This window comes from Pelmatolapia mariae, linkage group LG5 (genome assembly GCF_036321145.2).
Source record: "Pelmatolapia mariae isolate MD_Pm_ZW linkage group LG5, Pm_UMD_F_2, whole genome shotgun sequence".
Taxonomy (NCBI): domain Eukaryota; kingdom Metazoa; phylum Chordata; class Actinopteri; order Cichliformes; family Cichlidae; genus Pelmatolapia; species Pelmatolapia mariae.
The window spans coordinates 2,508,052-2,530,332 of NC_086231.1; the positions used below are offsets into that span (position 1 = coordinate 2,508,052).

The 22,281-nt window shown below is 41.0% G+C and overlaps 1 protein-coding gene across 6 annotated transcripts; it reads left to right on the top strand.

Moving 5' to 3' along the window:
- The first annotated feature begins 346 nt into the window (after nt 1-346).
- smpd4 (sphingomyelin phosphodiesterase 4) lies at nt 347-12,901 on the top strand. Of its 6 annotated transcripts, none has more exons than XM_063473329.1 (20): nt 347-456; nt 807-895; nt 1,002-1,088; nt 2,102-2,238; nt 2,533-2,608; nt 2,803-2,911; nt 3,179-3,231; nt 3,336-3,487; nt 3,609-3,741; nt 4,460-4,525; nt 6,939-7,076; nt 8,310-8,464; nt 8,719-8,809; nt 8,900-8,997; nt 9,866-10,029; nt 10,366-10,571; nt 10,672-10,902; nt 11,025-11,156; nt 11,247-11,375; nt 11,720-12,901. In XM_063473329.1, the coding sequence occupies exons 2-20, from the start codon at nt 857-859 to the stop codon at nt 12,038-12,040; spliced, it is 2,517 nt and encodes an 838-aa protein (XP_063329399.1). In that variant the 5' UTR covers nt 347-456; nt 807-856; the 3' UTR covers nt 12,041-12,901. The 6 variants fall into 6 exon arrangements, with proteins under 6 accessions (XP_063329399.1, XP_063329398.1, XP_063329401.1 ...); XM_063473328.1 differs by having other exon boundaries at nt 4,460-4,531; nt 11,720-12,900; XM_063473331.1 differs by having other exon boundaries at nt 4,460-4,531; nt 6,939-7,028; nt 11,720-12,900.
- Nucleotides 12,902-22,281: the final 9,380 nt, after the last annotated feature.

Below are 22,281 nucleotides of genomic sequence, written 5' to 3' on the forward strand. Positions count from 1 at the left end.
CTCTGTAGTTCAAGTGAAACTACAAGTAACATGTTAAATAAAAGGTTTATATTTTAAAGTGAAAACACGTAAATAAAACGGTTTGTAGAATTTAAGTTAAAAAAAGTTACACATAGAAAAAAACATTTTTTTTCAGAGTACATGAACAATATTGGAGGATTGTTTGTTTTTTTAATTAACAGAAGAATAAAATAGATTGCTGTTGGCCGGATTTACCTCAGACGTGCGCAGAAGGGATGGAAACGTTCCGCCTCTGAGGGAGAAATGGACATTGCAGTGCATCAATGATTCCAGCAGGTGGCAGTAATGTACGACAACACGATCATCAACCATCTGGAGTGAAGTAAAACACCAACGAAGAAGAGGAGAACCGGTGTAGTCGTATTTGAACTGCACTGATGGGAACGCGGTTTCTGGGAAAGTGGCTGTAGTTTTGAAAAATAATCGCGAGAAAAGGTAAGACGGTGCTGATTTGAAAGCGGAGAATGTGTTCTGTGATTGTGACGTGTGTTATATTTAATTAAAAGCCGATTTAACAACCATTACTCGTAGTTTAAGCTACTATTAGCTGTCTGTGCTAGCTCTATTAGCAGCCTTTGCTAGCCCGCTCGTGCTAACGTGAGTGCTGCTTTTGATGGATTGTCCTCCTGCTGAGGATTCCTTCAATGGCAGACACTGCAGTCTCTTTAACAGTACGGTTAGCATCCACTTCTTTTAGTGATAAGCCAACAAAAGTTTCCCCGTTAAACGTGTTAAAACTGTTAAAGTTAGACTTCTGATTAAAGTTTGTGTTATTGCCACTGCAGCAGGATCCAGGTGGACTGTACAGTTGTAGAAAGAAACATCGGGGTCCTTAATGGCTAATCCAACGCTACAGCAGCCCAGTTTCCTCCTGGTGAGTCTCTGAGTCCTGCATCTCTGACCTGACTTAGTTATGAAGTCATTTAAAGGTAATGACTCCTCTCTGGTCATGAATATGTTGTGACGTGATGTTGTTTCAGGCCAACCTGAAAGCCGATGCTACCACCAAACCTCTCCTGCAGCGATGCCAGGATCTGGTGAAGATCATAGATGACTATCCTGCAAAGGTATTTATCCCTGGATTTATTTTATTTGCTGTGAAAACAGTCGATAGAATATCTGCTGGAACGTTTGCATGAACTCCCACATGAGAAATAGCTGCAAAGATATTTTCAGATCGGGAGATACAGTAAGGGAATTCCGTCATTCAGGCAGAGATCAGTTTAATGTTTCACATTCACCGATTGCGTAGTTTCATTTTGAGTGTCATGGATTCCTCCCAGAAGAAATTTGAACTTTGAACTGAACTCTGAAAGATGTGCACGTAAATCCAAGATAACTGAATTCTTGGAATGCAGCCTGCTTTCAGATGCCACAGTGTGACTGCAAGGCCCCGTCTGTCATGAATCTAATAAGTTTTGGTAGGACACGACATTGGATGCATGTAGCCTGCACAGTGAACCGGGACAGACGGCTGTTTGTTTGCATGCTACTTCCTCTCTGGTGTCGTGATATCAGGCAGAGCGTTCATCATACAACTAAACGTCCCGTTGGCTCTTTGCTTTGTTTTTTGTTTTCTTCTTTCTTGGAGTCACAAACATTTTGTTGTACATCTGTTCATTTGTGTCATTCTGGGAAGTCTATCATTTTATGCTGCATTTTGGCTGGTAGTAAAAGAAGATCACATTATGATCTGGTTATCCTGAATGCAAGTTTAAGGCACTTGTGCTTTGGCTTCACTTTTCAGGCCACAAATCTATTTCTGTCATCAGTCACAGCCCAGGGTTGTTCAGTGTTTGCCAGCTTCAGACATTTGTGCCCCAGATCAGTGGAGACCATTGTTTCCTGAGGCATGTGGGGGTCTCTGTGGATAGCTGGGGTTCTGTTTGCAAGCAGCTGTGGGTGTTTTGCTGAGGGACACAAAGGATGAGTGCAGTTTTGTTGTTCTCTGTTGGCTCCACTGTAGTCAGGACTTGCAGTGTCACAGTGAGATGGAGGCCTGAATATGATTATTTGTCAGGCAGGCAAACGTTAAAGTGTGTTTCTTATTATTTTGTGTGTGTGTGTTTCCTCCCTGTAGGAGCTGCACTTGATCTTTCCTTGGCTGGTGGAGAGTGTGTTTGGCAGCCTGGATGGTGTCATCGCTGGCTGGAACCTGCGATTCCTTCATTCACGGAGCAACGAGTACAACATTGTTATGGACTTCCTAAATCCCAGGTAGCTTCATATCAGCTGAGTGGAATATCATGGAAACCTGCTGAGGTTTTTAATCTGTTAATAAGATTAAAAATATTTGTAAATTTGGCAGAAGGAGAAACTCGACCTACGAGGTCAGACGTGTTGAAGTTCTCTGCTTTTATGACTTGTTTTTTGCCCCACTGAAGAGCACGTCTAGTATATTTTTTTAAATGTCTTATAGCGCTTCCATTTTTAATCTTTTTGTTTTCTAGAATGTCATGCACTCGTATTTTTAAAATATTAAAATAATTTTTATTTCTCTCTTTTTTTCAGTGGTCCAATGATGAAACTTGTGTATAAACTTCAGGCAGAAGAGTACAAATATGAAATACCAATCAATTATCTCCCAGTAAGAATATTTGCCTCGTCACCTCTGGCTGTTGCAGTCAGACGTTTGAAGTTAAATATTGTCATTTTATGTTGGAGTGACTGTTCAGACACATAGAGCTGCTGTAACCACATCACTGGTCCTGTATTAATACTGCAAAATGTCTTTTGGGAGAATTTGGGACTGAAATTCTATCACTGTTTTAATTTTTCTAGGGTCCTGTGAAAGCCTGCATCCAGGAGGGAGTTCTCCCAGACTGCCCGCTGTTCCACAACAAGCTGCAGTTCCCTCTCTCTGGTCTCCTGACACTGAACATCGCTTTCAGTATCCTTTGCAATGCAAACAGCAAAGTCTGAGTTTTCTTTATGGAGTTCTTGAGGATTGATGAAACAATTACTTGTAGAGCTGCTGATATTAGGACCAGGTCGCCCACATGTATCTGGTCTCTGTAGTCAAATGGAAAAAAATCTTTGTTTCCAAACGTCTGAACCATAAATGTTTTCATTTTTGATTTCTTATAATTTCTTAATTAAAGAAGGAATGAATTATGCTCTTATAAGATCAGTCGGGTTGTTCCTCAACCTTCTTCAGACCCATTTGAATTCTTCATGTTCAATTTTGCCTACTGTCTCATCACACCGAAGGTGAGGTTGCCACTATTAAGTCAGTCTAACACATTATTCACTTTTATATTTTTTTTATTGATCCACCTGATCAAAAACTAATAAGCCCTTTTTTATGATTTCAGAACTACCCTCCAGGCCAGTACGGGAGCTCCACAGACAGCGCCTACTTTGTGCTGGTGGACACTTACCTGAAGTACTTCCTCCCCACTGAAGGAAGCGTTCCTCCTTCCCCTTTCTCCGACTCCAGAGGCTCTGTTTCCGCTCCTTCACCGAGGTACTAATGACAAGACGAATCTCTAATGGCAGAAACATTTGAATGTTTAATACTGTGTAACACAAAAATCCTGCATTTCCTCAAAAGCTTTGAATTCAGACTCTTCCTGTGCCTTCAACAGATCGTCCAGTGTTTCTTTTGCCAGTTACGGCATCCATAGCCCCAGTCTGCTGAAGCATCACATATTCCATCAGCCCTCAGTGAACGCTGACCCCGCAGCCCAGGAAATCTGGAGATCTGAAACCCTGTTACAGGTAGGATGCAGCTACAGCTCTGGGTCGTCATTGCCTTTGTTTGGACTGTGGACGTGGATATGACTGCTGTAACTGGTATTTTTAGGTGTGATTAATCAGCTTATTTCTTGTGGAAGTTGCAGGAACCGTCCCAAGAAAATATAAATCATACTTGATTTCAATTTCTTCAATCTCCCCTTCAGGATCATCTTCAGCACCGCAGCTGTCTTTAGATCTCTCACTGCCAGTTCTGTTCTGTCCCACTGGCTCTGTGACGGGCTGTGGATCCTCCACTGTGTCAGAACAGCCTGACTTTAAATCTGCAGAAGTTGTGGGCAGATAAGTCTCAGGGATGTAGTAAATGTAATCACAGTTTTCTCTGAGTGTTCTCCTCAGATTGCGACAGTAGACAGACTCACCTTGGAAGACCGGTTCACGTGATGTGACGTGTCGGTTGTGGCCAACAGTGTCACTCTGCCTGCTCGCTGCTTAAGTTTGAGTCGTGGTATTAGTGGTCAGAACAGGACCACTGCCTCACTGAGGTGCAAGAAGATGATCTTCAGCGAAATCTGGCTAGATTTCAATCTTTAATTATGACTCATACTACACTTACTGTTACAAACAAAACATTTGAAAGGCAGTGAAGAGATTTAATACACAGTTTTCAGTTTTGGTGGGCGTGTTTAAAAACAAATGACTAATCATTAATCCTCAAAATATGTGTTTTGATCTTCCTCAGATGTTTGTGGAGATCTGGCTCCATCACTACTCCTTGGAAATGTATCAGAAGCTGCAGTCTCCTCAGGTAAAGGTAAGATATATACATTTCCTCCCACACACACTCACCTGTCCACTTCGCACGGCTGATTGGCTGACCACAACCCCTCCTTCACACCCATGAGGTCCCGTGATTTGTAAAATACATATATCATGTTGTTGTTGTTTTTATTATTATTATTATTAGTTAAGTATCTTCAGCCTCGTCTCTGCATATTCACTCCTCAAGCAGCTGCTCTGCTTGAGGCATCAGTTTGTAGTTGAATACTTGCTGTAAACAGCCTCTTCGGTCTGAGCTTAGAGCTCCTGCATAAAGGGATTGGGGCATGTTCCTGGTAGTAGTGCTTTTGCTTCCTACCACATCCTTTGCATGCTGCATGTCCGTGTCAGCAAGCGTGTTGCTGGTATGTTCTCCATGTGTATGTGCAACACCAGCATAAAGTCACTGTGGAGTGGATCAATGTGTGCATAAATGTGTGTCTCAGTGCGACAGACGCTTATGCTGGTGTTTATTTCACCTGCACTATATACAATGACACTATAGATATACAGCATGTGCTTAGACCCCCTCATCTATATTATTATTTATTACACGGTCAGCATGTTACCTACTTGAATATCCACCCAACTGCAGTTTCTTTGCAGCTGTGCTTTTGTCTGCAGTTACCTGAAAGTCAAAAGTGATGCAAGTTAGCTAAGATAAGAGTTGCACGCTTAGTATTTTCACTATTGATTGATTCAACGATTAAACTCAAACTACAAAAAACATTGAAGAAATTTTCATGTCTGTCCAGGATTTAAGGACAAAGCTGTGATACCAGAGCAGCAAAACGTGCCTAACATTCATCTATCAAATATTAGTAGCTGGTTGATTTGTTTGTTTGCGGTTGTATGCTCAATGGCCACTTCATTAAGTACACCTCTTGCTAGTATTGCGTTGGACTCTTGTTTGCTTTCTGAGCTTCTTAATCTTTGTAGCACAGATTGAGCAAAGTGCAGGAAACATTTAGAGATTCATGTTGACATGATAGCGTCACGCAGCTGCTGCAGATTTGTGATGATGTGAATCTGTTATTCCACCACATTCCAAAGGTGCTCTATTAGGCTGAGATGTGGAGGCCGTTAGAGTGCAGCAAACTCACGGTCAAGAAGAAACCAGTTTATCTGAGCTTTTGGTGATGGAGCGTTGTACTGGAGTGATACCCGGTGTGGTCTTCTGCATCAGGGTTCAGAGATGCTCTTCTGTCATCTTGGTTGTATTTAGTGGTTATATGAACCGCCACTAACTGCATATTTTCTCTTCTTTAGATCCCAGCAATGGCTGTGTGGAGAAAATCCCATTAGCCTGTCTGGGACCAGAATTACTTTAAATTCTGTTCCTTCCCCACCCTGATGTTCAGTTTGAACTTCAGCAGGTCATCTTGACCATCTCTATGTCCTTAAATACATTAAGTTGCTGCTATTTGATTGGTCGATTAGATATTTGCCTTAACGAGCAGCTGAACCTTCGGAGTACCTAATGAAGTGGCTGGTGGGTGTAGTTCAGCTGTAGATGATGTTCTGTTTACTGCTGCATGAGACTGCAGAGAAAAGGGTGGACTCGCGATGTGTGACATTCTGACCGTCCCGAAGAGTAAACATGATTTTAATTGTTGTCACCTGAACTTTGTTAAACGCTGTGTGAGGTCACTGTGTCTGTTATATATAAGAGTGGAGTTAACCTGCAAGATTTTGGAGGCGTGCTGTGCTCATTTCCAGCACCACGTTTTCAGCTTTGCATAATTCACAGTTCAGTCCGATCGATCCGTTAACAGTTTGATGCTAATAATTACTTTAATCTTACACACAAACCTCAAAATCTTACAGTGTTGAGTTCCCTCTGTTTCTGTTGTTGAACAGTAGGAATGGGAATTATTTCAGTTTGGATCTACAGTGACGGTTTAAAAACACAAACTGGGATTTCCCGCTCGTTTTTTCACTCTTTCCTGGTTGATGGCAGCCAGCGATTCGGGGGTTTCAGATGCATTTTCAGTATTAATGAACAAAGCCTAATATTTTGGAGTAAAATGATTCCCGTTCCTACAGTCACGTAACTCACGTCTGGTGTAGGAACGGCGTCTGCGTCGCCCCCAGCAGTTCATTTTGTTCCCAAAGTCACTTTGTTGTCTTTGTGTCTCCTCTCCTGTCTCCTGCTCTTTTTCTCCTGAATATTTCCGGCCAATTGTTTCTGTCTGGTTGCGCTCTCTCTCCTGTTTTTGCTGCCTCCTTTGCTCCTGTTCTCACGTGTACCTTCCTCCTGCCACCTTTTTCGTTCCCTGCCTCCTCTTCCTCACTTTTTCCCCCCTCTCCCCCTCTCTTCACTGTTGCTCCTCCACCTTTCGTCGTTGTCTTTCCTCTTCCTCATCTTCCTCTACCCCCCCCTGGTGGTTACGGGTGAACAGCTGGCGCTGCTGCAGTACCGCCTCAGTATGTCCAGCATGCCGTGCCAACCCCACGCCCCACCAGGCTCTGGGACCCTCCACACCTACCAAGTACTTTTACCTTTTCATTCACCCCCGCCCCTCTGGGGCCTCCTGGAGGTAAACCTCAGTCACTCAAGCTCACAGTCAAGGTTACTTCTCTCTATCAACAACCAGACGATGTCATTCCAGTCACCGGCCTGTAGATGGCAGATGATAGCAGCGGCTGTTTAGTTTCATTCTACAAGCTTGTTTAATAGAAACCGTAGCTCTCTGTTCATTTAAGATATTTTAATCATAGTTTCAGGGATTATTTGTACTTTAGAACTTAGCCATGCTTATTGACTTTCAGCTGATTATTAAAAGACAGAGATTACCCACATTATACAGTAACAGCGTTTAACTCTTTGGCTGCTGTCGGTAAACCAGAGGATGATTGGCCTGTTTCCTTTGAGTCTGACTGTAAATTATGAATTTTACAGAGAAGTATCCTTGAAAGAGAAAGTAATCCAGGAATGAAGCTTTGAAAATTAATCTTTGAGCAGATTTCTACTGGTTTGGGTGTGGTTCTTGCTTTTTTTCTTTCTTTTTTTTACAGGCATGCTTTTTACACTGTCTGCTGTGCTTTGTTGTTTATGTAGTGTTTCTCTATACTGGCAGCATTCATCTTTTGAAAGCAAAAGATACTACTACAATCAAATCAGAACTTCTTATTTTAAAAAATGATTTCTTATCAAATGTGATATTGATCATTTTTTACATGCCAATCAGAAACATGTAAATATCATTACTTTCCTTGCTTTGCTTGTTTGTGTTTCCTGATGTTATCCAGACGAGGAAACATGCAGCTGATTGATGAAGCAGCTTTGAGCACTGAGGTCCCACCTCTTAGTTTCTCACAGTTTTAATATATAAATTATTTTTTAATAAAACAAAAACCTTAGGGTCACTGAAGGGAAACGGTAAATAAATTAAGTGGTAAGTGTTCAGGCGAGACATTTACAAGGAAAATATGCAAATTGCAAAGTGTGTTGTTTTTTTTTTTATTTTATTTTTTTTTTTAATTAAGTTCAGTGTCAGCGGAAGCTTTTCATCCGGTGTTTGTGATGTTAGCGATCACACTCAGATTAAATACAGTACGGTATAAATTCTTTCATGGCGCTCCAGAGTCAGTCCACACCGTGTGAAAGCCCTCCGGCTCCTGAGTGTGGGACCTCTGTTCTCTCTGGTAATTGTTTGGCTGCTTGTGGATTGGGACGCATTGCGATGGCTGCTTTTTCCATCAATCCTGGCTGCGATTGGGCATATTTGGCGTCATGTCCGAGCACTGTGTGTGACCGGTTCCCTCTGCAGGAGCCCTTCAGCCCGACGGAGGAGCACGTGCTGGTGGTGCGTCTGCTGGTGAAACACGTACACGCCTTCTCCAGCAGCTTGAAGCCTGAGCAGCTGTCGTCCTCGCCCTCCGCCCACTCGCACACCCACACCAGCCCACTGGAAGAGTTTAAGAGGTCAGTTCCTACACACACTCTGCTGTCAGACTTTGTGGAAGTAGAACAATTATTACTAAAATAAAATATTAAGCAAGTAAAGCAGATTTAATGGTTGAACTGTTGCTTTTAGATATGCATCATGTATCAGCATGCAGTGGTAGCTTCTCTACAGCCCTGACTGTAGAGAAGAACAAAAGCAGGAAGTGGATCATTAAATGTTGTTGGATTGAAATCTTTTGAAGGTTTTAGTTAACTTTGTGTTTCCCCCACAGAGTGGTGGTGCAGCGCTTTGTGCAGCAGAAGCTGTACCTGTTCCTGCAGCACTGCTTCGGTCACTGGCCTCTGGACGCGTCTTTCAGAGCGGTAGGTCTCTCACATCCTGTCGTGATCATCGGTTGTTTTGCTCCATGAACACACAGTTTGCTGCTACGAGCGTATTTTGTCCGTGTTCAGGTGTTGGAGACGTGGCTGAGCTACATCCAGCCCTGGAGATACACCGGGGAGAAGCCAAACCCTCAGCCTGACCAAAACAGAACCGTGCCTGAAAAATGGTGAGCAGAGTGGACTCTGAAGTGCTCGTCCATAAAATCTTCATCTTGTTTTTCTCCCTTTGTGTCGTTGACCCAGCATTTTGTGTTTATTATTATTATTATTATTGTTATTTTATGTTCTCTGTGTCTCGTCGTGTCTAATTAGGTTCAGCTGTGTTCCCCTCTGGTGTGTCATTCCCTCATTACCTTGTGCGTATTTATAGTGTGTGCCTGCCTGTGTTCCTCATCGCTCCGTCTGCGTTTCATGGTGTTCTCTTCATTCGTCCTGCGTCTCTCTGCTCTTCATCCTGCTTTATTATTTCAGGTCTCCTTACTAGTTTTCCCAGTTTAGGTTTTTAGGAGTTTCTTGTGCCTCATTTTTCCGTTTTCCACTTTGTAAATAAACGCTCACCTGCATCTAGCCGTTTCCTGCATATTGGGTCCTTTTACTACAAACACCACACGACTGCTGCCCCAGCCGTGACACTTTGGCTTCAGAAATAATCGGCAACTAGTGAATGAATATTTGAGGAGGGGGTCCATTCTATTAATTTGTAAATGAGGCTAAAGAGATGCAGTAGTTTTCATTTTAATGTCCATTACCTTTCCACAGGCACAGGTTTGATAAATACTGTGAAACAAAGCTGGACAAGAGACAATTATTAGAGTATGTGTAAGTGCAGGTGGTTTGATTTTGGTAGATTTTAAATGAGACATATTTAATAAATAGATTTTTAATGAAAACTGATATTTTGGGCTTGTAGTTCTTTTTGCTGACTGAATCATAGCTCTGACATGGACCCTCAGAAAGGTGGAAGTCTGGGGATTGTTGCTGTTTTGGGGTTCAGACTGATAGCTGAGGTTCTGATGATAACTTTCTCTCCTGCAGGGAGTCCTTTGTTCATGAGAACCTGCTCATGTACACGAAGCTCTTCCAGGTGTTTTTGAACCGAGCGGTCAGGACCGATCTGGTGAATGCCAAAAATGCGCTGATGGTCTTCAGGGTGGCCAAAGTCTTTGCTCAGCCTAACCTGGCAGAAATGATCCAGAAAGGTGACGAGGGACATCTGCTTTTCCTCCTTTGTTTTGTTGGGCTCATTAGTATTGTTCAAAAATCTGCATATGAGCATCTGAACTTTTCATTTGCTTATTAAGTCAAGTGTTAGTGTTTTGCTCTCACACTGGTTAAAAATAAAACCTTGATAACGTGGATTTGTTCGGATATCTTTTAGAAAATATGATTGGCATTTTTCATATTTCTTGACACTAATATAGAAATGAATCATTACTTGGTGAAAAGTTACCACCAATGATTACCACATGACTTAAGGCTCCACAGTGGCTTTGTCACTTTTAGTCCCACAAACACCTGGAATCATCTCCCTGCAGGTGAGCAGTTGTTCCTGGAGCCCGAGCACGTCCTCCACCACCGGCAGCCCCGCGGCTACCTGACGCCAGGACAAGGAGGCAGCTACCTGTCGTCACGGCAGCGGGTGGTAACAGACATGGTGTTCAAGGTGAAGAGCCACGTCTACGGTTTGGAAGGACAGGACTGTCAGTACAAACAGATGTTTGGCACGGAGCTCAGAGGAGCGGTAAGTTTACCTGTGTGGCTTTTTAAGTCGGTCTGTCAACCACAGAGGTACAGAAAATATCTGTGTTGCTCCGAGTTTTCACCTCCTGTCCATCCCGCAGGTCATGAAGCTAATCCAGATCATTGCACAAGCCAGACAGACGGCCAAGAGGATATCAGATCATTCGAGTGAGGTGGCGGCTAATAAATCTTTCCTGTCCTGGTTTGGACTCGGCGCATCTGATCTGAACAACAGCTTCCCCGGAGCCGAGCCAGAGGAGACCGGGGAATATCTGAAAAAGACCCACGAGTTCCTGGACAGAGCTTTGGAAAACCTGTGCCAGATATTTAAGGTCAGATTAGTTTGGATGTTTTTATTCACTCCCAGCTCAGAGAATGCAGCATGTTCATTTAAGCCTGTCCTTTGTTTGAAGCTGGGCTTTGTAACAGGAGGTGGGTTTTTGATGTTTTGCAGCTAAACCAGGGGCAGCTGAATCAGCTCATATCAAACCTGGGCTCCTCGGAGGATGATGGCCACAGCAAACAGCTGCCAGACTGCGTGCAGAGTGAGAACGGGCTGATCCTGACTGACCTGGGCCGGAGGCAGGTCAGTATTTGATCCTAAAAGAGGAAGACGGGCGTTAGGGTTATGGACGGAGGAGAACTGACTAAAGAGATCTTGTGTGTTTTTCTGCAGATCATAAATGGACTGCGCAGGTTTGACATTCACTATCAGGGAGACCCGGAGCTGCAGCCCATTAGGAGCTATGAGAACGCCCTGCTGGTCAGGTTCTTCTACAGGATCTCTTCTCTGATTAATGAGAGGGTGAGTGCTGTCTGTAGGCAAGCCTGCAAGGGCGTCATAAATACGACTCAAGAAGGGGCTGTGAGTAGAACACAGTAGAAACAGTCAGGGCACGTGAGGAGAGCAGCAGAGTGACACGTAACAAAGGAGAAATGTAACCTTCTTTGCTTTTTAGCTGTCTTCAAACAGGAGTTGCCCCCCTCACCATTTCATATATTTAACAGTTTCAGTTCTTCAAAACACAAAGTACAGATTTGAAGCTCAGTAAACAGCCTGCTTCACTGTTTGTGCTCACGTGTGATAAATTTCATATTTGACTGTGATGAATGAAACACGTGCTCGTGTCTGTTGTTGCCCCCTCACAGTTTGGACGACACATGAATGCACTGTGCTCGCGTCCAGACTTCCTGGGCCGTCTGGGTCGTCACTACTTGACGAATCTCGATTCCACCACCAAACTAAAGCACAGCCCGATGTCGCGGCAGATGCTGGAGAGGAGCCAGTGGCCGAGGCTGAGCCTTCGCCCGCTGGCCAGCTACAGGACCATACTGCTGCTGCTTCTCTTCTACGTGTTTGGAGCCCTCCTGTCGCTCGGCCCCATCTCTAGCACCGTGCTGCTCCTCGCCGGCGGCTTCCTGTACGGACTTCTCATGACGCTGTTTGCAGACAAACTGAAGACGCACTAAAGCTTTTGACACGTCTGGGGAAATAAATTGTTTTAATGTCTTGAAAGAAATCAGACTGTAGTCTGCTCACAGATGTGTACAGCGAGCACGGAGGTGGATCGGCAGCTCTTCAGTTTTTGTTTTTCATATGATTTGTGTCATCCAGCCTTGTAAATAATTGGAGAACATCTCAGCTTTCCTTCTTTTTCTGTTCCTCCCCAACATCTGAGAACAGGTGGAGGCCGAAATATTCAAAGTGCTGATGGAATAAAGAGGAAGTTGAGTTTTCGTCCAAATGACTCATTAAACTGTTTGCACTCTTTTGTAGTTCTCGTTTCTTAACTGTCTCTGTGCGTTGTGCATCACATCCACTCCTCCAATAAAACCAGGTTACAAAAATAGAACCAGCTCCCCAATATTATATTTTACTGGGTCAAAGGTCTTTTACTTTATTTTCTTTTTTTAAAATGGGCATATTTTATACACTTAAAATCGTGCCGCAACAAACTAGCAGGCAGCCAAAACCTTCAAACGATAATGAGTGAAATATAAAAAGTGATGACAAACTGATGAGAACATGAGTCTTAAGACACAAAGGCAACAAATGAAAAGTTACGCCAAAAAGCTTCAAGTCTGTATTTTTACTGTATCTTTGCTGTGTTGTTTTTGTTACTATTCTATCCATGTACTGTCGATTGGACTGATGCTGGGACGCCAGCTAAAGCGATTTTTCATTGCAGGAGTCATGTGATCCCAGGTGTGTAAAGGATTCACTGGGTCAAATGTCACTAACAGGGTTCGTACGGGTGCTTGAAATCCTTGAATTTTAATGTTGTCTTTTCAAGGTTTGAAAAGTGCTTGAATTTCAGATGTGGTGCTTAAAAGTGCTTGAAAGTGTAACTGTATTTCATTCACCACAAATAACTCTCTGATTGAATAGTTTTCTTATCAGATAGAGAAATAAAATGAGTCGCAAAATGTAAAAGCAAAATTTCCCCGCCTGGGCTGCCTTGTGCCTCTGTCTGTTTCAACGTGTGACCCGCCCCTCCGTCGGACAGTCGGGGATGAGTGCGCTAACATACCTGTAGGTCGCTGTTTTGTTTGAGTGTTTGATGGAAAACGACAATGGCGGAGTTTGCGCTCTCTAGTCGCATGATAGGTGAGTCCTGGTAAATAATTTTCCAGTACCTGTACGTTACACATGCTATTTTTTTTTTTTTAAATTATGATTATTATTTTGCTAGCTATCAAACTCGCTGGAGAAATGATTGAAATGCACTGAGTGTGATGCAGTATGGCAGCGCTATTATGGAATATGCTGTGAACTTAGCTAACATCACTTAGCAGTAATATGAGTTAATTTACTCAAGTGAAAGCTTTAAACATTAGCCCGATACATAACTAGCCAACTTAAGGCTTTCTGATTAACCGTCTCCATTTCAACTTGGGTCAACGTGCGGACTTCAAACTATATACCGGTTTTTAAATTGTGTTGATAGGCCACGTAAAACCGATGTTTTTTGTTTTTCTTTCCTGAATAAAACAGTGGCGTTTACTTCAGGAAGAAACTACGGTGGCCCTGAGAGGCCAAATGGACTGCAACTTCAGAAAACACTTGCAAAAAGAAAAATGCTGCAAAAAGAAAAACACCTGCAAAAAGAAAAACACTTGCAAAAAGAAAAATGCTGCAAAAAGAAAAACACCTGCAAAAAGAAAAACACTTGCAAAAAGAAAAATGCTGCAAAAAGAAAAACACCTGCAAAAAGAAAAACACCTGCAAAAAGAAAAACACTTGCAAAAAGAAAAATACGGTGGCCCCTAGAGGCAAAGCACTTGCAAACTCCAAAACACTTGCAAACTCCAAAGCACTTGCAAACTCCAAAGCACTTGCAAACTCCAAAACACTTGCAAACTCAAAAGCACATGCAAACTACAAAACACTTGCAAACTCCAAAACACTTGCAAACTCAAAAGCACACAAACTACAAAACACTTGCAAACTCAAAAGCACATGCAAACTCCAAAACACTTGCAAACTCCAAAACACTTGCAAACTCAAAAGCACATGCAAACCCCAAAACACAACGGAAGTGCTCCAGGACGCTAGGGGCAGTGTTGAGCTTTTGTTAGCTAGTAACTACACAAGCCATGAAGTACCGGATTTAGGCTGTAGGCCGCATTTTAAGGCCGATTACGTCACAGTGACACGACGAAGGCTGTCCTAATTCAAAGGCTGCTCCAACTGCGGCCCTCAAATGCGGTCCTTAATTTCCCTGAATTTTAAGGATGGGTCGGTGAAGCCTTCATGGCCCAACATACCCCAGATTTCATAGTGCGGCGGTGGTGTGGATAATTTTGCCGAAAAAACGGCGGAAGCGGAGCGGCCGAAGAGTAAACTTTCAGAAGTAAGTGCTGAATATTATGTCACTTATTTATGCGCAAATATTTTTATAATGAAGATCATTAAAACATTACTGTTGGCCACATGTTGGGAAAGTTATGTGACATTAGCTTGGTTTTAAAGCCTTTACTTAAAAATATTAGTCGACCTTAGTCTTACAGAGAATGTGAGGATTTCATGGATAATTAAAGTCAGTCATAAATCCACAAACACAACAAGCTGAAAGTCAGTGATGCAGCTCGGTTTGCAGTCCTGAATATCACGGCACAAGCAGGATCCACTGCACTGTTAATGTTAGCTATGTTATATTGCTGCCTCTGTTCGGTGGTGTCGAGCTAAACGGACTTTAACGTGTGTTTGAACGAGCTGACGGTTCACTCGTTAAGCTGAAAGAAAGATGCTTTAATCACAGGAGTCACACATGTGTCCACTGTACCATCTGGGAACTCTTCTTGTTTAGCACTCGTAATAACACAAACGCTAAATCTTCCTTCTCTGTGCCGTTTTGTAGCAGTGTGTACACCTGAGACTGTCACCTGTCTGTCTGTCCTGCACTCTCTCTCTGTTTCTTTCTCTCTGATTGTGGAATAAAAGTATGAACATGTATTTATAAGTTACACTTGTGTTTGAATCCTGCAGCTTATCACACATTTGATTTCCATGTGTGACAACTACAAGTGTCCAGAGTGAGGACAGACTGAGGGACCCACTGCTGCACATCATCTGTGAGGCTTTGCACCCCTGATGATCCACCAGGACAAACTCAGCAGTGTGTGAGGAAGAGGAGGAGGAAGAGCCAGCAGCAGCTGACAGATGGAGAGAATAGACAGACTGTTCCCTGTTTGTGAAGGACTGCTAGGAAAGTTTAACATCACTAATGTCTGTCCTGAATCAGTCTTATTAGGTAATTTTCAAATAATGTTATCATCCCAGTGTTTTCAGTGTGGGAGAAAGTACTCAGGGCCTTCAGGTTACACACTATGAAAGGCAGCAACAAGTTTAATATTCAGAAACCTAAAGTATGTATCAGCAGCAGAATGGAGCTAAAAATAAATGTTTGTTTCAGTTCTATGAAGCTTTGAGTATTTTGGATTAGTAGTCCTGCTGTGTTTGTTGCATCATGTTGCTGTGATTGTTTATATGCTTTATATATTCTGAGGTAAGTTGATCTATAGTGTTACATCATATTCTATAAGGATGTTATGTGTTTGTTTACTTTCTGCCCAATATGACCCATTTAGCAGAAGTCAGCCTGTTTAAGGCTCTGATATCTATTCTGTATGACTTAAAGCAGTTATGACATGGTCTGATTTTCTCACCCAATAAAGGAATATTTAATATATCAGTCTACTCTTCATTTTATCAGAAACAGTTATCACAGTTCATACATTTGCTTTTTACACACATATGTAAGCATTGAGCCAAATTTAGTAATGCCAACATACTGAAGCACCAACATTTGTCTCTTATATATGATACACCTACATATATATATATATATATATATATATATATATATATATATATATATATATATATATGCACTGTCAAAGATACTTGTCTTTGAGTGAAGATTTAAGGTGATAAGACATAAATAACTGCAACTTGAATCTGTAAGCTCAGTATTTAACACAGAGTTCATGTTAACTGCCGCAATAGCTAATAATGATCAATATAATAACTGTTATATTGGCCATATTATATTTACATTACCAATGTGATATGACTTTAGTCTCATAAACAACATTAGCAAATTGTTATTTATTAACTAATCTTAAATGACTGTTCAGTACAGAAATGAAGCCCAAAAATCATGTTTTACTGTCCTGTGGTCTCAGCCTCAGATACTTATCAAATCACACAAAGCTCTTGTAGAAACAAACAAACAAATGAACAAAATATGTTCTCCTTCATTTCTGTCAAACAAAGTATGTATGACTCGTTTCCAGTGGTTAGTATCATGGTTGCTAGGCAACCTGGGAAGCGCGACGGTCATTGGTACTTCATGGCTTGTGTAGTTACTAGGTAACAAAAGCTCAACACCGCCCCTAGCGTCCCGGAGCACTTCCGTTATGTTTTGGAGTTTGCATGTGCTTTGGCGTTTGCAAGTGTTTTGGAGTTTGCAAGTGCTTTGGAGTTTGCAAGTGTTTTGGAGTTTGCAAGTGCTTTGGAGTTTGCAAGTGCTTTGGAGTTTGCAAGTGTTTTGGAGTTTGCAAGTGCTTTGGAGTTTGCAAGTGCTTTGGAGTTTGCAAGTGCTTTGGAGTTTGCAAGTGCTTTGGAGTTTGCAAGTGTTTTGGAGTTTGCAAGTGCTTTGCCTCTAGGGGCCACCGTATTTTTCTTTTTGCAAGTGTTTTTCTTTTTGCAGGTGTTTTTCTTTTTGCAGGTGTTTTTCTTTTTGCAGCATTTTTCTTTTTGCAAGTGTTTTTCTTTTTGCAAGTGTTTTCTGAAGTTGCAGTCCATTTGGCCTCTCAGGGCCACCGTAAGAAACGGTTAAAACGGCGTTTTCTAAGGAGAGCGCTAGCAAACACGCTTTGCTTGTGAGTGAAAAAAGAAAAAGAAAAAACACTCCTTCCCTATTGGTGGAAAAATGTACCTTGTCGACCAATCAAAAAATGATATGGCAACATGTGGCATTTGGTTGTTTGGGAAAAGGAGGAAGTTTTATGGGAGTGACCGGGGAGAGAGCGAGTGAGCGAAAGAGAGAGAGAGCTTTGATACGTGAGAGGTTTGTGACGTTTACCGTGTTTGGAGTCTCAAGTTAGTGTGTTCTCTAGTGTAGTTAGTGTGTAGTGTAGTCGTTGTTTTGTTTTGTGTGTCAGTTCTACTAGTGAATGTCACAGTTGCTGCAAAAAAGCCACCAAAGGCAGATTGCAGTGTAAACGCTGAGTGACACACCTGCTGTCAGACCTGCAGGATTATCCCTGTGCTGTTCTCATCTGTGTTATAGAGACACAAACTATTTTTTGGAGTTGCATAAATAATTTTTGTGCCTTCTTATTTGATGCAGATAATGATAATGATGATACACCTGATTGTTCTGTAAATAGTTTGAAATGGTTATATGAAAAACGTCTGAGCCTTGGCTGCATTTTTAGGTAAATAGTACCATATAACTTTGTTTGCAAAACTTGTGCATATTTTTTTAAAAATGTAGTACAATTTGTATTTGCATTTCAAGTTATGAAAACGATTCGTTAAACATGCTTGTGGTTTTTACAGTCAAAAATATCACTTTCTACTCGTATTTTATACTTTTTTTGAATTTAGATAAATTGTGCTGACACATTATGTCAAAATGAGACAATAACAGATTGGCAAGATAAACAGTTTTTAAAGGTGAAATATAGAGGCCAAATCAAAAGTAGTCAAAAACGGCCAATTATACACTGGACCCCAGAGGGTTAACGGCTAAAAGCAAAGTTGTCACCAAGTACTGTTTATATTTGTGTGTATTGCTGCAGCTGTTTAAAGTATTAACTTGGTGCCTTTGGGTGAAATAATGGTAATATGAGGGACCGATCCATATGGTCACAAAGAATAGCCACTTGTTTCTGTGCTACCAAAGTTCCCCGGCTTTCATTCAAAATGTGTTTATCGTCAGCACCTGCACATTAAACTACTTAAACATTATAAATGTCTTCAAGCTCACACTGAGGCCTGTGGGGCACTATCAGCCACTGAGACAGTACACACATTTATATGTGTATTTGTATATGAATACTTAAAGGCTGCCTGTTTATTTAAGGGAGATGAACAAAATACATTGGAATTGTACATAATAATATCACGGATGATAAATTAAATAGATTTTAAGTAGATGCTTGTGCATTCTTAAAGTCTTATATGTTGAATTGAACTATGTGATCTGTTCAAAGCCTCTCACAGTCAGTGCTGTTCTCCATGCCTGTCTGACTGTACATGATGTTATTAGCACAAACACTTTAAAGGTGATCATTTAGGACTTCAACAATAATACAGACAGCAATGTAGTTAGCAATAAACAGTTTTATTGGGAATTAACAAACAACAAACAAACATCTGTCTCCTATTTCATGTCACACAGGAAAGAAGCATCAATATCTGATGAGAAGGACTTATTTCCTTTTTGGGGGGTTTTTCAACAGGAGAAGAATATCTCTAACAAGTTGATTTGTTCACATTTTCACATCTTAATTTTTAAGTGAAATGTGCATTTTGAGTTTATACACTATGTATATAAGGCGACCGTTTCCTTTTGCAGTATTTTTGTGTGGTGCGTTTTTCTATGTCTTAACAAAAGGGGAACAAAGGTGTTTAAGTTCACCTAGGATGATTTGTTTTAATTTTCACATGGTCTTACTGAGGTGATGCGAATTGAAACATGCATTCTTTTTTTGTTTTTGTTTTTTGGGCGGGGGGCATGTGCTGGAAAAGCTTGAAAAGGGACCTTGAAAGTGCTTAAAAAGTGCTTGAATTTGACCCTGAAAAAGGCGTATGAACCCTGGTTATGTTGTCTATTGTTTACTGGTCATTTTCTCTGTGTGCTAAGGGCTGATTACTACAGGGCCATTACACGTGATGCTTCACAAAAGTAACGCAGGCCAGTTATTGCAATGAAAGTCGCCAGTAACACTGAACTGTTTTGCTGTGTTTCAGTGCAATAAACCTTCATGTGCACCTGGATGAACGTTGTCTTCCTTCAGTGTGTAACACATGCAGTCAGGGTCCGCCCGTCCTGCAACGTTAGACACGAGTCACAAAAGTCTGAACAATTTGAATGATTGGTTGTTGAAATCATTTTACGGAAACGAGTGTGGAAAACATGCAACATAGAGGCCAGAGGGTCCAGGACTCACCTGGATGACGGTCATCAAACGGATCCGGGTCTGCTTTGTGATACTCTCCCGTCTCTTTCTCAATCAGCTCCGATATTCTGCAGAATACACACTGATGAGACAGGGTTTCTACTCAAGATGGACCCACAGACGCAGACAGACTGAGAGGCTCTGACATCACACGTCATCTGCGTCGTTAAAAGTTCAAAGAAAAAAAACCCCAAACCTGTTTACGACGGACACCAGCTGCTCTGTGGGGCCTCTTTGTGCTTCTTCCCATTCGTCGAGCATTCAACATTAACTGAGCCAATGTCTGGGATGGTGCCTACCGAGGCTTCAGAAGGTCTTCATATAGTCTCAACTCTGGCATGATGGTGAAATTCTCTGATGACGTGGGTGTGGCTGAAGAGGCAATAGACACAGGTAGGCCTACTCGAGAATTTCTCACCCTTTTGATGGAAGCCATAAGGACAAGAAGAATATTCGAAGGAAAAGACTGCCAAATATCTCACATTTCATAGTAAAGCTATTTATTTTTTTCACATTTTTTGCCATGTTCAAAATTACTTTATTATAATGTAATGTCTTTATCTTTAGCTGCAGATGAAAATGAATATTTCTACATTGGAAGAATGATTGCAGTTTCCATTGTCCATGGTGGTCCAGGGCCATGTTGTTTATCTCCAAACTTCTTTATGTACCTTGTTGGAAAAGACAAGACATTTGAGGCTCCAATTGATGATATACCAGATGAAGACATCAAGAAGGCTCTACTAGAGGTAAATTTGTGATGTTATGATTATGACAAACGCCAATAAATGCAAAGACCTACATTTAATTATAGTTATTTACTTAACATAATCTTGGTAACTAACTGATGCCTGAAATGATTACTGATTGTGTAATTCAAGACTGTGTTAAATTGCACATTAATAGACAGCATGCGAAAGATGTCACTTAACTGAGTGTATTTCTGTCGCCCAAATATATGGTAATAATCGTAACTGTCACAATTTCCATTTTGAAAATTGATGAGATATATATTCACCAAAGGGTGTGTGTTTATATGTATGTATGTATATATATATATATATATATATATATATATATATATATATATATATATATGTGTGTATATATGTGTATGTATGGTTGTGAACGGAGTGACTCTTTGAAGTGAACGACGCGAGCCGGCTCCATAATGGGAGCCGTGGGTTGTTTTTTTTCTTTCTCTCACCCTCACTCTCGCACTTTTTTTCTGCGTCACTCCGCACACGATTGCATATCTTGTTTTCAAGATATGCAAGTTGTTCTTGGAGTTAAAAAAAAAGAAAAACCCACATAAATACAGGTCTTGCAGAATGCTTTTGTAAACCTTTGTTTGTAAAACAGATCTCCAAATGAATCAACGTGTTTGTTACAGTACCTAATTAAAAGGAACAAGTTATTTTGTACAGTATGGTCTTTAGATTTCTTCAGGTAGAAAACGTACCCACTGAAAAGTTGATGGTAGTGAAGCTATTTATATACAAACTATGGTACTATTCTTTTTTTTTTTTTACCTAAATGCTCATCAAAGTTGGTTTGTGAAAATTAGTGTCAGCGGTAATTGTACCCACATCTAGCAGATGATTTTACATTGACTTCTAAAGTCCAGTCATATTTTTGAGTGTTATATAATTTTCAACTTCAAGTCATAAACAAGTTTTTTTTTTAAATTATGGAACCGGTGGCAAGCTTAAACCAGAATATGGTTCTTAGTACCTGCCAGTTCAAGCCTTTGTGTTTTTGGAATTCTGATGTATCTTTGCATGCAGTCTTTAACAATACCAAATCCTTAGAATAAGGAAATGAATATAGTACTTTTGGACTGGCACATGAATAATAATCCCCCCCCCCCCCCCCCCCCCCCCCAAAAAAAAAAAAAAAAGTTTAACCCGCACTAATGAAACTACTGTGGTGGATATCAGTCATTATGAAGCAATTAAAAGGTGAGCAGTAAATACTAGAATTTAGGAAAGTGAAGTGCTTACCATTCTCTATAAAAGGTGCTAAAACTTGGATGTTAGTTCCACGGGACAAATTCCACGATATGGACAATACATTGCCTGATGAAGACACAATGCCTGAACACATTAACTGCAACACTCCTTAATGACTTTGACTTATTCGTTATTGTTCACGAGTTTAAAAAAGCTACATTTCTAAGGCTACATTAAACATTATCTTTGTTAGAATTATCTTTGTATGTATACGTGTGGGACTAATAAAGGTTATCTTATCTTATATTCCAGATATCTGTAGTATTATAAGAATCATGAGATTACAACACATTTACCTCTCCTCCACTTCTTTGAAGTGTCTCCCAGTCCCAGCACAATTGTTAGCATGTTTTGGTTCGTGCAACTGGTCCGTTGGGTTATTGTCTCCCCAGAAACATTTCCGTTGTGTTTTTTCCTATTTCCGTTGTGTTTTGTGTGCTTTTGCAGCGTTTTCCTTTTTGCAGGTGTTTTCTGAAGTTGCAGTCCGTTTGGCCTCTCAGGGCCACCGTAGAATTAAATGAAATAGAATTTTGTATTTTTATCCACTCATACTTTCATCCATCCCCCAAAGTAAAATAAGCAGGATTTTAATCAGTTTCTGTTGTTTGGGTTTAATTTAGTTTAAAGTCACATGCTTGTGGTTTTAATTAAATGTGAACCAGTTTTGTCCATTAAACAACAAATAATTGGCAGCCTGCTGCCCAGCTAAACCAAAAACACAGAGAACCCCCCCCCCCAAAAAAACCCCCAAACAAAAACCAAAAACAAAAGAAAACAGCAACAAACAGACTCATGAAAGAAAAGAAAGAAAAAAAAAATAAGGGGGGTGGGGTTCCTTGGACTACTCAGTAACAGTAGTTGTGGGCCTTTCAAAGAAGTCCAGAAAGGGAGACCACAGTTTATAAAATTTGTTTTTTGACCCACGAACTGTATATCTAATTTTTTTCTAAATCCATACAGGACATTATATCTTTTAGCCATTGTGTGTGTGAAGGGGGAGAAGAG

Bases quoted from the DNA above. Each gene is read 5' to 3' on its own strand.
- smpd4 (XM_063473328.1), top strand. From the start codon at position 857: ATGGCTAATCCAACGCTACAGCAGCCCAGTTTCCTCCTG. The intron at 3,488-3,608 runs GTACTAATGACA...TGCCTTCAACAG, and splicing joins GTTTCCGCTCCTTCACCGAG to ATCGTCCAGTGTTTCTTTTG. The intron at 11,157-11,246 runs GTCAGTATTTGA...GTTTTTCTGCAG, and splicing joins CTGACCTGGGCCGGAGGCAG to ATCATAAATGGACTGCGCAG.